The following is a 15,399-nucleotide window of genomic DNA, read 5'->3' as shown; positions in this document are numbered from 1 at the left end:
CCTTCCCTAAAGACAGAAATTAAGTGTCGAGATGTGTAAACTTTCTAATTAAGTGTCTGTGCTACATAAATATAGTGGAGTTTTGAGTGTGCAAAGGAACAAAAAAGTTAAAAGAACAAATATATAAATTAATATTCTTTTTATTCTTCTGTTTTTGTTTTATGTCCTCTGGTGACAGAATTTATGTGAGAATGCATTTTGAATTATATAATGCATCATTGGAAAAATGGGTTTTGTTTAATAAAATTTTGTTTAGTGAAAGACTTATTCTAAGCATATCCATTTTATTAATTAAGGGACTCTTTGTGTGTCAGTCTGAATTTAACTTATTTCATTACTACCTTTTAACTCCTTTAAAGTATTGAATATTTGTGGTTAAGATAGATTACAAAAATGGTATGCATTCCAGATGTTATGAGGGGCATTCAATAAATTATGTCCCTTGACTTTAAATATGCATGATATATAAAAACTATTTCTATTACTCTCAAAAAGTCTGTATTTTATTTGCACAGGTCTGGCCACAATTCTGTGAAGTACAGAAAAGATTTAAGTAGCCAACCCACTGGAAAATATGGATGTCATGAAATTGGAGCAGTAGCCGTCATCAATTTTCGCACAAAAGAAGGAAGTGGAACAAAAGTTATTTGTGAATAAATAAAACCATACATGGTGATGCTATCCACTTTTCTGAATACCAGATAAAATTTTGGTCTACACAGCTAAAATAGATTTGAAAATCCATAGATTATCCCAGTTGGGATGGCCGTTGGAAGTGGCAACACCAGAAATGTGTTACAAAATTGAATGCCTAATTATGCAGATAGACACATTGAGTGTGTTATTGTCAGAGAATGTATATTTATGAGGAGATGGTGCTGGCCATCCTCCACAAACACTAGGCTGTATCAAAGGTGCTCTCACTGGGTGCCAAGGATGCTGATGCTTACGCCTCTTCAGAAACAGTGTAGGACTCAAAATTGTGAGGAAAATGTATACATGCATGATGCTGTTCCACAGGAATTTCTTTCAATAATTGTAACTGGTGATAAAACATGGATTCATCACTGAGATCTAGAAACAAATTCCTGCAGTAGAAACTCCAGGGGCCACCACTGCCCAAAATATTTGGACCCAATCCTCAGTTGAGAAGGTAAGTCACCATTTTTGGGTATGGAATTCTTTTGATTGACTACACGCTACATAAGAAAAGCAATTGCTGAATGTGCGTATGCTACTGTTCTCAAAACTTTAAGATATCCATAATGGAATAGAGAAGAGAGAAATTTACGCAAGGTGTCTTGCTTCTTTGTGACAGTGCTCCTGTACACATGACCCATAAAGCACTTGACTCTGAGGGATTACAGAACCTGGACCCAGTCTCACAGAATCTGTACCCAGTCTCCCCAGTGATTATTTGCTCTTCAAATATCTGAGCAAACACTTGTGTAGGAATCAATTTTGAAGTGATGGCAATCTCAAAAAAGCTGTATATGACTTTTCAAAGACTGGAAAAAACCCCTTCCCCATGTAATTCCTCCTTGCCCTCAAAATGGAGGGCATGAATTGAACTCAAGGAGATATATATATATATATTTATATTTATGAAACTTCATTTTCAAAATTTTATGATTATTACAGTTTACAGTTATTATAATTGTTACAGCATTTTCAAAAGAGGTGAAGTCACCATCTACACAGCCACATGCAATTCAGAGGCCAACTCCTAGGAAATATTCTGGTAAGTTTCACCCCTTAGTAGTATAAACTGATTCAGTTCTGTCAGTAAAATTTCTTTAGAAGTTCTGTGATCTTGTAGAGCTGGTTAACAAGTTATTTCATCTTGAGGTATTATTTTAAGGTTTCAGTCATTCTTTTAGCAATTTTGGTACTGTTCATAATGTTGTCGCTGTTACCCACTTACCTGGATTTGTTAGCTTTTTACTTTTCTTCATATGTATGGCCATTGTCATGAAGTGTAATTATTTTGCTGTATTTAGAAGGAAACCAAACAGTTCTTTTAATTGCGTCTGGTGTCGTTTTATGAATTTAATGCACAAAATATTTTAAGAATAACTTTACTCCAGTGGCATTAATATATCATATACAACTAATCATAAAATAATACATAAAAATGGAAATAATGCCAGACTTGGACACCAGGAGTGGCATAACAGAAACAGGGTGCATGCTATGATGGTTGCAACTATTCAAATAGGAACATATTGTCCAAAAAATTCTACATATTTTATCGAACAGCAATTTCTTCCTTTCTTTTTTGTTCCTGACAATAATAGCTGTAAATATCAGCCTTGAATATACATGTCACCAAAATAATGCTGGTTAACAAAATAAAACTCCTTCCCATCAAAAGACATTCTTCTAAACCATTTTTCCAGGCTGATTTCAAATATCTTGGTTTTTTTTTTAGCATGTTCATTGTGTACAATTTTCATAATATAACTGCTAATAATATAAGGTATAATCTTTAGATGAACAGGTTAATTGAGGTGATTTCATTACAAAACATGAGACTATTACAGTTATATTTTTATCACTTTTGCAGTTTAAACCCAATGCACTTTGTACACATAACTAAAATAATACACTACAGCAGTGCTTCTCAAAGTGGGCGATGTCGCCCCCTGGGGGGCGTTTGAATTATCCATGGGGGCGATAGGCATGAAATGGGGGTGGATGGAGCACCATCAGTGATTGGCTGTTACAAGGGTTTTATGGCTTATTTAAAAAAATGCTGTGCCAAATATTATTACTGTTCATTGTGTCATTCACTGTCAGCATTTAGTTGCGAATCAACTGCACAATTCTCTACAAACTGTTATTACTGCTATAAACAAAATTAAAGCACATTCTTTGAACGGTCGTATATTTCGAAAGCTTTGTGATCAAAACAGTGAAGATTTTGAACGATTTCTACTTCACTCCGCGGTTCGGTGGCTGTCAAAAGGCAACTGTCTCAACAGATTTTATGAACTCTTTGATATTGTTGTCAAATGTTTTGAAGATAGGAACAACGACCTTAGTAATGACCTCAAGAAAATGAAAACTGATATTTGCCTATCTTGCAGATATATTTACTAGATTCAACTCAATGAACTTACATTTACAAGGACAAGATGTAACTCTGATTAAGGCGAAAACTCAAATTTCAGCATTTATTTCAAAATTAAAGCTTTTTATGCGCAACGTAGGACAACGTGAATTGTATCAATTTCCAAATCTGTTGGAAATACAGAAAAAAGGGAAAATAGCTGATGAAACTCTACTAACTTTTTGTAATCATCTAGAAATGTTGCACAGAGATATGCAGGAAAGGTTCGAAGATCTCCTTAATTTGAAAATTCCAGATTGGGTATCCTTTTTTAAATAATGACGATGGTGAATGTTTTGTAGAAGAAGAATTGATTGAGTTACAAAATGAAGTTGAACTGAAGCCAAAATTTCAAAATTCATATCAGGAATTTTTGTTACAAAAGAAAATCCCTGACCATTATCCTGCATTGGGAATTAGATAGTATGAATCAGAGCTGTAATACTCAATACGTTCTACGTTGATAATAATATTTGTAAAATAATAAGAGGAGTTTACCTCAATATAATACGTAGAACACTTCCATATGATACCCTCCAGAAATTAAAACGAAAAAATCGACAACTTACTGGTACATAGAGTAAATTATAAATAAATAATTAAAAAATCAATTTAACTTCAAATCAATTAAAAATCAAATTAATGCAATTAAAAGAATCTTAACGAAAATATTCAAAACGATTTTCCTTCCTGAAGCTGACAATGCTTTTCGACCGTATGTCGTGATCACAGGAATGAAAATTACCGAATTGGGTTAAACCTGAAACTTAAATAGTGATTATTTGTCTTTGCGCATACGCCTAAATGTCCACGCATCGGAGATCAAATATGGCCACCGAACATTAACAGAATTCTCGTGTAATTTAATTTTTATGGTTTCTGCAATTAATAGTCGCGTATAATTACGTTGAACATTAAGTATTTTCGCCTCGTTGAATAAAAAAGTATGTTTTACGTTAATGGCATGAAAGGCTAATGACGCTGCTGAACGTGAAGCACGAACTGAGGCTTCATATTGATTTACACGAATATCAAGAGAAAATCGCGTCGAACCTTGGTAAGACGAGTCGCAATCACCGCAAGAAAAGTTGTATACCAGATCATTAATTTGTGTTGCGAATGCAGAAAGAACCGAGCGATTGTTCAGTATAGTGTGTAACTTCCGTATTGGCCTGGCTACAGTTTTAAATTCGGTATCTTAAAGAATCTATTAAGCTGTTTGTGCCGCTGTTCAACCTATGGGACAGAAATAAAGTATTTTTTGATATTACTATTGTTGGTTGGTGTAATATTTTGTATCCTATCCTAATTCGGTTTATTGTGACTGGTGATAACTGTTATAACGGGTGATAGCTATTATAATGTAGAAGCATACCGGTGTTTGTAGGTTTTCGATAGATGCTAAATTGTATTTTTTTCGAGTCCTGGGTAAGCACGAAATTTAGAAAGTTTAATGACTTTGTATCCGTATCCTCCCTTTCCAATGTAAATTTGAGTCTAGAATGAATATTATTAAATGAATGTAAAATGTCTTGGATAGTACTACTATCAGTAATAACTAGAACATCTTCTAAATACCTCCCATAGTATGTGATATGGGGTCGAAAAGGTGTCAAATATATATGCTCAATCGTTGAGAGATAGATCCCTGATATTAAGCCGCTCAGGCTCAAACCCATTGGTAATCCAAAAATTTGTTTGTATACCTTGTCTCGAAAGGTGATGTAGTTGGCCTCGACTAACAGTTTAATTAAGTGAAAAATTTCCTTAATAGGTAGTTTCGTATAATTAATCGGTGTCGAGTTTTTATTTAACATATCCCAAATAATATCTAATGTGTATTCAACGTTTACATTCATATATAACGAGGTAACATCTAATGAGAATAAATTGTCATTGTCGCCGAGTCTACAGCCTTTAAGATTATTGAATAATGTATCGTAGTTCTTAATCCCAAATTGTATTACCTGTCTAAAGGATCTTATAATGTTATATACATGTGTGGCTAAGAATGAAAATGCCGAGTTCCTGTAGGAAACAATAGGCCGAATAGGAAATCCAGTCTTGTGTAATTTTACCTGACCGAAAAGTGCAGGAATATTGTATGTTCTTGCCTTCAATTCCTTTAACTGGACCATAGTAATGTAGTCGTTTTTTCGATATGTGGTTAACGTTTTATTGTATTGATTGACCAAATTGGTAAACAGTGCCGGGTCTACTTCAAGATAAGTGGAGGTATCTGAAACAACTGAATCAAACTTATTAATATAATCAGGTTTATATAGTATTACCACTGTATCTCCTTTATATGCCCTCTGTATAATAATGTCCTTATTTCCCCGAAGTTCTCGTAAAGCTGAACTGTGATGTGTATTCAATTTAGGAAGTCGCGTTTCTTTTATGTTATTCACTACTTGGTTAACTTGTTGAATAAATACATCTTTTTGTGGAACATTATGAAGTCCAAATTCAATTACGCATTGTTTTTTAGGTAGTTTTTGAGGTGATAAATTATAATCTGGTCCTGCGATAGCATACATGAGGAAAGATTTGTAACCTGTTGATATGTCGGTTTGTTGAATACTGGGTGAGGGGGTGTTCGTGAACTAGCTGACATATTCTGTGGTAGTACGTTATGTGTCTGTGTGGGGGTTGTCACCCAACTCGTATGAACTTGGTCGCAAGCCTGCGACAATGTGTTAGAATTTGCATGAACGTGTCTTGACCTATCCGATAATGTTTGCAACTTATTAACGTGTGTGTTTTTTATTTCTGAGGCCTGTGCTTCCCGTCGCAAATCTATGGAGGTCTTCAATAGAGACCAATCGTTCGGATGTAGATAATTTTTTAATTTGTCGCGAAGTTTCCTAACTTGGGAAAGGTATTTTTGTTTATTCAAATATCGAGATTTTAAGGCAAGCTTAACAATATTACGTGATGTCACCAGTGTTAGTTGTTTTATGCCTGAAAATTTTTGATTTAAATTAACCCTGGCAAACTTCAAAACAATGTTGTTTTGAAGGCAATATTTTAGAAAAGAAATATGGTAACTTTGGGCCGAGTTTTTTACCTTAGTGTAAATTTAATGTAATTTTGCACCAAGCCATTCAAAAAATCTCCCATAATTGTGTGTATCGATTGAGTATATCAGAGCTGTAATACGTATTGAGTATTACAGCTCTGATTCATACTATCTAATTCATTTTTTTTAAAACTCTTATTGACTATTTCATTCACTTCCTGTCTCTCCAGTAGTAAACAATCATTCATTCATTCATTTCATTTCATTTATTTAGCTTCACTTTATATTGGTGGGCTAAAAAAAAAAGTGCTGGCGAGGGCTTTTTTTTAGGGGGCGTTTATCCAACCAAGGGGGGGGGTGGTGAACCAAAAAAGTTTGAGAAGCACTGCACTACAGTATTGTAAAAAAGATATGTGCAATTTAAAAATATTGTGTAGTTGATTTCTTTTAGTACGCTTTCTTCTGAATGTCACAGTACAAAATACTTTTGACCCAGAATGCTTGTTAGTGATTTTAAGTAGACTTAATGTCTTGGTGGAATCATTCGCTTGCTCCCCACTCACTGTGCCAAGATTTTCGGAAAGAAATTAAAATGTAAATGCAAGAAATGAACTTTCAGTGACATACAACATCCATTTCTTTATGTTCATCAAGCAGTTTCTGAATTTAATCTTTGTATATGGGAGGTATGTGGTTACTCAAAAGTTTCCACAAAGCCATTTGAAAGCCTGCAGTGCCTTTAGTTTTAATACATTGAAGCATTTTTCAAAGCTTTCATCCTACAGAAGCTCTCTGATTTGAGGCAACACAAAGATTATTTCCTCTTTCACTTTTTGTGGCACTGAACTATGAAAATTTCTCACTTTAGTAATGAAATCCTCTCAAATTCATCTTAATCATCACCTTGACAAAACTTTATTAGGCCAGGTTCAATATGGAGAGGTGGAAGGAAAATCTTATTTGGATTCACTGATGGAGCATATTACAACATTACTCATTCCTGGCTCATATCTGATTCTTTGAGGCCAGTCACATCTGATGTAATGCTTTGCAGTAGAATGGCTGTCTCATAGGCAACAACATTTTGTGAACCCTCCTTGCATGACCATTAACTTACCAATGACTTTGAGGTTACTGCTGTTACTCCTTTCAATGAGTGCTGTATTTAATTGCTTTCAATGGTGTCTTTATGTTATAATATGTAACCTTTAGATGAACAGAGTGAAAAATGGGGATGGATGGCTTTAAATTCCCATTATGCAAGAAACAGCTTTCAGACTTTACTGTGAGAAGTCAGTGAAGAGGCACCATTCATTCTAAAAAACTCTATTGATAGCGTTGCAAAAACTTGGTTTCTTTTCGATATTTTGGTGTTTTTATTAACCAGATGTTTCTGCTTTAGTCTTGAAGTGAGAAGTGTGGCTTTACCTTTGAAAAAGACTAAATCTCTAATGAGATCATTCAACTTACATTGGTTAAACAGCTCTGGCTTTAGTGTCTCATTTTCAAGTATCTGTACTCAGGATTGGCTGAAGTTCCCAGGTCTCCACCAATTGCACCTTTATCACATTCTATTTTATCTTCTAAAGAATCTAGTCTAGTGGTTCCTCAAACTTTTTCAGCTGGCAGCAACCTAAAATTATGCTTATGATTTAAGCATAATTTTAATAACTCAGACGCAGGGTGATGCTGCCTCCCAAATTGAACTAAGGTATGTGAATTCTGTGAAGTGTCTCTCTCTCGACTCAGGCAACTTTGGCAGAACAGAAATTCATTTACAGTTCTCTCTCTATTGATAAAAGAAAGTTTGTGCATTTATTGAATCCATAAAAAAGAAATTTTCAGAAAGTTCACAGTACCCCTGTGAAATGTGTGGAATCCTAAGGTAAAGCTACATGAACCTGATCAGTTTGATAACTGCTGAAATGGTTCATGCTGTGAAATTATTGGAATTGGCATACTCTTGTCATGAAGGATTGGTCTCATCACTGAATTCAGGTTTGGATAAAGTCTTATGCTTATTCTTTACTGTAAATCAAGTTACATTTATATTAAAAAAGTAAAAATCAACATTGTCATTTATTGGCTCTCTCCATATAATTGGTTTGGCCAATGGTATAGATGTTTTCCTTTTGTTCAACCAGTCATCTAATCCATTCAAACAAGGGTAGAAATAACATGTGGTGCCCCTGCCTTATTCTGCTCACCTAGAGGGCAGCCCAAAGTAAAATTGGTAAATTTTCGCGAATATCAATCATGATTGTACACCATTATGATTTCATTAGGAAAGAGCCATGCACACAGCCGAACTTGTTAATGGTGATTTTTAAGCTTTTGAGGCATGACGATAATTATGTTTCAGTAAACCACTGAATTTTACCTGAAGCAATTTATACATTTTTGTATTTTTTGTGATATTTTTGCCATTTATTAACATTGAAAAATGGACGCCAGTTATCATTGTTTCCTTCGTTGATGGTCTATTTTTTGCTGCTGTGCCCTTTGATCCCCTGTATAGGGGTGTCCAGGGTCTTGGACACTATTTCGGAACTTCTGGGTGGCTGTTGGAGGCTTGGAGACTTTGTTGATGTACTTTATTGTAGCCTATTGCCAGCCGTATAGAAGAAATGAAATTATTAAGCTTTTGCCTACAATATTAGTTTTAATACATACTTGGTAGCCATGTCTTCTTCCCCATAGTGACAGCCAATCGGTTGCTTTGGTGGACTCCTAAAAATTGAAGGCTGCCATCTTGAAAAACATGGCTGCTTACACTGGAGGCCGCCATTTCGTGAAACGCTCATAGAATTACATTGGTTATTGCTTTTTGTGGTGGCAGACATTTTGTGGGTTTACTGTGTGAACTATTTTAGTGTATCTTTGAGGCAAAGTATTAGATGCCCTGTACTTAGTGTATTAGACTTATATATATATATATATATATATATATATATATATATGCTGATATTTTATGTTACAATGGTTATCTTCTTTAATAATGGCTGCCTTTCTCTATGTACATACATATAGGTACAGAATATTGGTAAAACTTTCAATTGTGTTAATATTGTATTTAGGCGTTCCTATTATTTTGCCACTTGGTATATAGTTTCCTCTTGCCCTAGGGACCCCCCTCCAAGAAGTTTGGTGGGGTTTGGTGCTTTAGGGACTGAGTTACAGCCATTTCTTCTTGCGGAACTCAAACTGCCCTTCCATTTCCTTTGTGGGGTGGTTTGGGCTGAAACTTTTCTGGCTTTAAACGCTTATCTCCGTCCATATTAGGCAGATTAAGCTCAGTCTTTGTGAGAATACTTAAAATTAAATTACTTAATTTCTGGAATTTTTACAGCACCCCTTAGTGGTAACGTTTTGAGTTGCCCATAACTTCTGTTCTATTGGGCAAATCTGACTGAATTTGGTGTGAGGAATTCTCTACCGTATCTTTCAGTGTACCAGCTTTGGTTATTATAGTGTCGTTTGTCAATGAGTTATTAATAAAATGGACTCTTCAAGTGCACAAGAATATGACTCTGCCTCTACTTTGTCCTCTCCTCCTAACCTGTCTATTGGCCCTGTGGAGTTGAGAGCTGATATGAATCCCATAGTTATCGTTAGTGACATTGGTAAAGATTTCCTTGATATGTTTTCTAATGAGAGAGGTTCTACTTCTACTCCCTCTCACCCTACTATGAAGGCTTCTGTGGACACGGTTTATGGTTTGAGGGACTGGCTGACTCGTGTCTTGGAGTTAGATCCTAATATTTCTGCAACCACTGTGATTGAAGTTACTAAGATCTTTAACGTTTTGGAACACAAGTACCTGGATGTTTTTGCCTTGTAGTCAGCTCCCTCTGTCAGTGCACCTTTGGCTTCTCTTCCATTGCCTTCCAATACCTATGCCAGTGTGGCATCTAGGGCCCTGGCCCAATCTTCTCAGTGTCCAATTCAGCCGCAACACGTAATCATCGTTCAAGCTTCTGAATCTTTGGATTTAAAAACTAGTGAGGAAGTAAAGAAGGAAATTACTACTCAATTCAGGGACGAATTTAGAAAGATTAAAATTAAGACGGTCCGCAAGGTCCGGGACCGTGGTATTGTGATCGAAACATCTTCTAAAGCCGACTTTGATTCCCTGCAATCGTGTCACAAGTTCAAAGACTTGAAAATTTCTCTTGACATTCCAAAGAAATTAAATCCTATGGTAGTTATCTGCGACATTGGTAAAGACACTTCTGAAGATGATTTCATCCAGGATCTTCATGATAAGAACTTCATTGGCACGGATTATTCCCTTGAGGACCTTAAGAAACTAGTTAAATTTCGATTTAAGATGAATGCCAAGCAGGAGGACTGCTAGCACTGGGTGATTGAGGTCCCTGGCTCTATCAGACGTATTTTGTTACAAAATAATAATAGAATTTATATTGGGTGGTCAGTCCACGGTATTAAGGATTTTATAATATCTTCTAGGTGTTTGACATGCCTGGGCTATGGCCACTCATATAAAATTTGTAGGTCACCTGAACACACCTGTGGGCACTGTGGTTGTCAGGGCCATCAAATTTCTGATTGCCCCAGTAAATCTTCCCCCATAGTTTGTCCCAACTGTAAAATTAGGAAACTCAAAGCTGACCATTCTTACAAGGACATTTCCTGTTCCGAATATCTCAGGGCCCAAGACCAGGTGAGGTTCAGGACATCTTATAAATAGTACCCATACTACAGTTGTAAATATAAGTGTAAAATTCCTTCAATTAAATTGTCAGTGAAGTTTATCTGTTATTAATGATGTATCTAGTTTAATTCCTTTACATAAATTTTCTGTTTTTGCTCTCCAGGAACCATATTCCTATAAAGGTGTGATTAAGGGCTTGCCCTTTCAGTCTAAGTTAGTTCAATCTATCCCTGATACTTTCTGGGTTTGGAGGTAAGGCGGTGACTAGGGTTTGGGCTGCTCTGGTGATCGTGGACCCTCTGATCACGGTTACTAAGATCAATAGTCTCTGCTCCAAGTTTGCTGCTTGCACTTGTCTTGAGAGTTCCTTCGGCAGGATTTATGCAGTCTCTTTGTACATGCGATGTTCGCAGTAAGCTCAATAGGCACAGCCTATTGAGCCGTTCTTAAATTACCTGGAACTCTTATTAACCAGACTTTCTGTCTTCCGTTAATCATTATGATGGATTCTAATGCTTCTTCTCCCCTTTGGGGAACCCCTACTTCTAGTCCCAAGGGTGATCTCCTTGAGGATTTCATCGTTGCAAAAAACTTAATTGTCCATAATGTCCGGGGTCATGCCCCAACTTTTTCCAGCTCGCGGGGTCAGTCTTACATTGACATCACACTTTCAAATCGTGCTTTTTCTTTCGGTATAAATAATTGGTCGGTTCGTACTTCTTGGTCGAGCAGTGACCATCACCCTATCACTTTTGACCTGGTCACCACTGTTAGACCTTCTTCCTCTCGGCCGACCGGGCTAGCCGAGTGGGTAAAGTACCTGCCCGGCAACCCAAAGGTCGCGGGTTCGATTCCCGCCTCGGGCTTGGATCAAAGTACTGCAAAAACCTTGGGAGGTGCAATATGGCCACAGAAGCCGATGCGCCAACAACTACCAAATCAAAAATCAATCAATCTTCCTCTCGAGTTAATCATGATTTCCCTCGCTATAAAACTAAGGGTTCTGACTGGAGCATTTTCGACTCTAATCTTTTGAGTTTGGTTAATGAGGATTTCATCTCTAATCTTTCTGAATTGGATCCAAATTCCCTGGAAGAAAAGATAACTGGAATTATTACTGAGGTCTCTGACCTTAGTTTTCTTTAAAAACATTGTCGAATCAGTTCTGTTCCTTAGTGGTCTGATGGTCTTTCCTTTCTTAGAAGAGATCTTAGGACCACCAGGCGAAACCTTAATAGAACTAAAAGGAATAACAGGCCATCAATTGAAGTAAACAGGCTTGCTGACTTGTATAAGGCAGCTCGCAACAGATATTTTAACAGTATTAGAAAGGAGAAGGCCCAGGCTTGGCCTCGTCTCGTGGAAAGAACTATTAAATCAGAACCTTGGGGTTTACCCTATAAAGTCATTGCCTCTAAACTCCATCCATATATTCCTCAGACCTCAATCCATGTTCCAAATTCCACTGAAACTTTAACTTGGTCGGCATCTGTTGATGCCATCTTGGATGAATTGCTTCTCCGGGACATCTCAGTTCCTGGCAATGAACAAACTCTTTTTAGATTACAGCATCTTGTATTTGAAGGCTCTTCTTCTGAGGATCCCTTCACTAATATAGAAATTAATTCTGCCATTAATATCCTTACTAATGGCAAAAGTCCAGGTCTGGACCTCATGGAGGTTTCTGTGATTAAAAGAATCTGGAAAATCAAACCTATTCTTATGAAAATTCTTGCCTTAGGTTTGGTTTTTTCCCTGATCGCTGAAAAACTGCCAACTTAAAAATCCTTCTCAAGAGTCCTGGCAGTCCAGTTGACTCTCCTTCTTATCGTCCAATTTCCCCTTCTTCCTTTTCTCGGCAAGTTGTTAGAAAAACTTCTGGTTTCATGGGTTACTAAATATTTGATCTTCTTCCCAGTTTAGTTTCACGCAAGGTAAATCAACTACAGATGCAATTAATCTTCTCCTGGGCACTGTTCAGCATCTCCTTCTAAATATGTTCTCGGTCTCTTTGTAGACTTCAAAGGGGCCTTTGACACCTTATGGTGGCAGAGTGTCCTGGTGAGGTTTCGGGAGACCAAGGTCTCCTGTCGTATCTACAAACTAATTTCTAGTTATTTTGATAATAGAAGCCTTGTGGTCTCCTCGGGTTTTTGCTCGGTTACGAGGCCGGTTTCTAGGGTTGGCCTCGGATCCGTTCTTGGCCCTGTTTGCTGGAACGTGGTCCTTGATGGATGGCTAAATGCCCCTCATGATGATATTGTCAACATTGCCTACGATCTTGCCTTGCTTGTCCCTGGGAATTCTCGTCTTGAATTGGAAATTAAAGCAAACCGCATCTTGGATGATCTTCACATGCGGTGTACCCTCCATAAACTCCATTTCAGTCCCTAAAACTAAACAGGTTCTTCTGAAAGGCCTACTGAATCGTAATTGTCCCCCTGTGGTTAAAATTCTTGACCAGGCTGTTAAATTGGAAAGTGAATATAAATACCTTGGGGTGGTGATTGATGATTGTTTATCTTTCATTCCCCATTGTAAGTACCTTCGGCAGAAAATCCGTTCTGTTACCGGCTGGCTGTTGCGGCTTGCCCGTTCCCTCTGGAATCTTAAGTCATCTTCTCTTGGTCTTTACTACAAGTGTCTCTTCATCTCTTCATCCCCATCGTCTGCTATGGTGCCGGCGCTTGGGCTTTAGAATTCTTAATTCAGTGGTCCAAAAATACCTTCTGCAGGCGCAGCGGTCCTTCCTTCTGTATGCTTGCAGGGCATGTAGAACTGTTTCTACTGATGCCCTGCTTGTTATTAATGGTCCTCTCCCTATCTACCTGGAAATTATACTGCATTTCTTGTGTTACCATAGAAAATCTCTCTCTCCTGCCTCAGTGGGAGATTTTGCTAATAATTATGAGAACTCTACAAATGTTGATCTGGCCAGGCTTTCCAGTCTTGCTTTGGAAGAGTGGCAACACTCTTGGGATATTTCCTCTTGCGGCAGAGTCATACACTATCTTTCCTCGTGTTTTCATTAAAGATAAAAATTTTAACTGGCTTCAATTTGGGTTATTTCCCACTTTCTTAATCACGGGACATGTAATTAATTCTCGTTTGTATAGTTTTGGACTTGTCCTCTCTGCTCTTGTGGCTCTGAGGAGATGGTTGAACATATTGTCCTACATTGTAATTTATATGTGGATTTAAGACAACAATTGTCTATCTGTACAAATGTATATAATTTAGATGATTTTTGGCACCTGGTTGTGTCGGCAGACTCTCTTTCTGCCTTCTCTTTTTTTGCTAATAGTGTCTTCTGGAGAAGAGCGGCTTTATCAAGGAATAACCCTTGATTTTGTTATTTGTTCTGTAAATTTTCTTCTCAATATTTATATATATTACTTTATTCATTTTTTTTTTTTTTTTTCTGAGAGGAGTTTCTTCCTTGCCTAAATTGCCTTGTGTTTTGGACGCAGAGTTTTTGCGTCTTTTCCTGGAGACTTGTTTCAGGTTTCGCCTGGCCGAGTGGGAGAGATGGACCTCCCCTCTCCCACTTCAAACTCTGTCCAGGCTGCCTGAAATGATTTTTCTGTGTTAAATTGTATGTATTTTGTAAATACTGTAATTATCTTGTTAATATCATGGTGCTTTTGTTTGATTTGCTGTTTGCTCTCAAAATTTAGAGTAACTGATTTTATTGTGTTTTTGAATCAGCAGTTGTTAATCTTAAGTGTTTATATTGGACATTACTTGTGTATTAGCTCATGATTATGTTGAAGAGACAGTTTTTCTCTTCTTGTGGTGTCTGTTTGGCTCTGAGGAGTGGATGGACCTCTCCCTCGGATCCAATCTTCTGTTAGCTGTTCTGGTTGAGTGAGATGATTTTCCTCTCTAGACTGTTTTACTGCTGGAGTTGCCGGCTGCTTCTCTTGCTGCTTGTGTTTTGATTTAATTTTGTTTTCCTGTGGGGCTAATTATTTGTTGTTGTATTTTTCTTTCCTGCCTGATTGCAGCTGCAATCAGTTGGATTTTTGCTAGTACCATATAGTTCTTGGTCTAGCATTTTTAGTTGTAAATCAGTTTTTGGTTCTGAGGGGTTGGGATGGACCTCTCTCCGCCCTCTCAGATCCAATTGCTTTGTTGGCTGACTGGTTGGAGGCATTGTTCTCCTCCTCCTCCAGTCTTGCTATTATTTTTATTTTCTACTGCCAGTTGCAGTGGAAATGTATAGTTTTAGCTTTTGTTCAGCCCTGCAGGTTGAGTTGTTTTTTTAATGCTTATCTGTGCATTATTGTTAATACTGCGTGTCTTGTTATTTGAGACAGTTTTGTTTTTCGCAGCTTGTGTAGCAGCTTTGCACTTGCTGGTTATGTACATATGTATACAGATTAGATTACTTTGTGCAGAGACATTTTCTCTGCATATTCATTAATTATTGTTTAATATTTAACTTATTATTTTGATTTTGATTTGTTATACTTAGATTTAAATTTAGAATTGCTTTTGATTTGGTTAACTAATTTATTTGTACAGTATTTATTGGTTTTGCCTTTGCCTTTGGTATATCTTTGCCTTGGGTGAGTTCTGTTTGTTGGA

The 15,399-nt window shown here is 37.0% G+C and overlaps 1 protein-coding gene across 4 annotated transcripts in view; it reads left to right on the top strand.

Moving 5' to 3' along the window:
- Nucleotides 1-15,399, top strand: part of LOC150091364 (ralBP1-associated Eps domain-containing protein 2-like) — a 303,767-nt gene that overhangs the window by 192,016 nt on the left and 96,352 nt on the right. For 3 of the 4 annotated variants that reach the window (XM_090383441.1, XM_090383421.1, XM_090383430.1), the window contains exon 10: nt 1,667-1,741. The exons of the other annotated variant lie outside the window; for it this stretch is intronic. In XM_090383441.1, the coding sequence (XP_090239567.1) occupies nt 1,667-1,741 (75 nt within the window). The remainder of the gene's footprint in view (nt 1-1,666; nt 1,742-15,399) is intronic. 4 annotated transcript variants of the gene reach the window in all.

This window comes from Mastigoproctus giganteus, chromosome 1 (assembly GCF_048544385.1).
Source record: "Mastigoproctus giganteus isolate SK-2022 chromosome 1, ASM4854438v1, whole genome shotgun sequence".
Classification (NCBI taxonomy): Eukaryota; Metazoa; Arthropoda; class Arachnida; order Uropygi; family Thelyphonidae; genus Mastigoproctus; species Mastigoproctus giganteus.
This window is presented reverse-complemented; position numbering and strand designations above follow the sequence as displayed.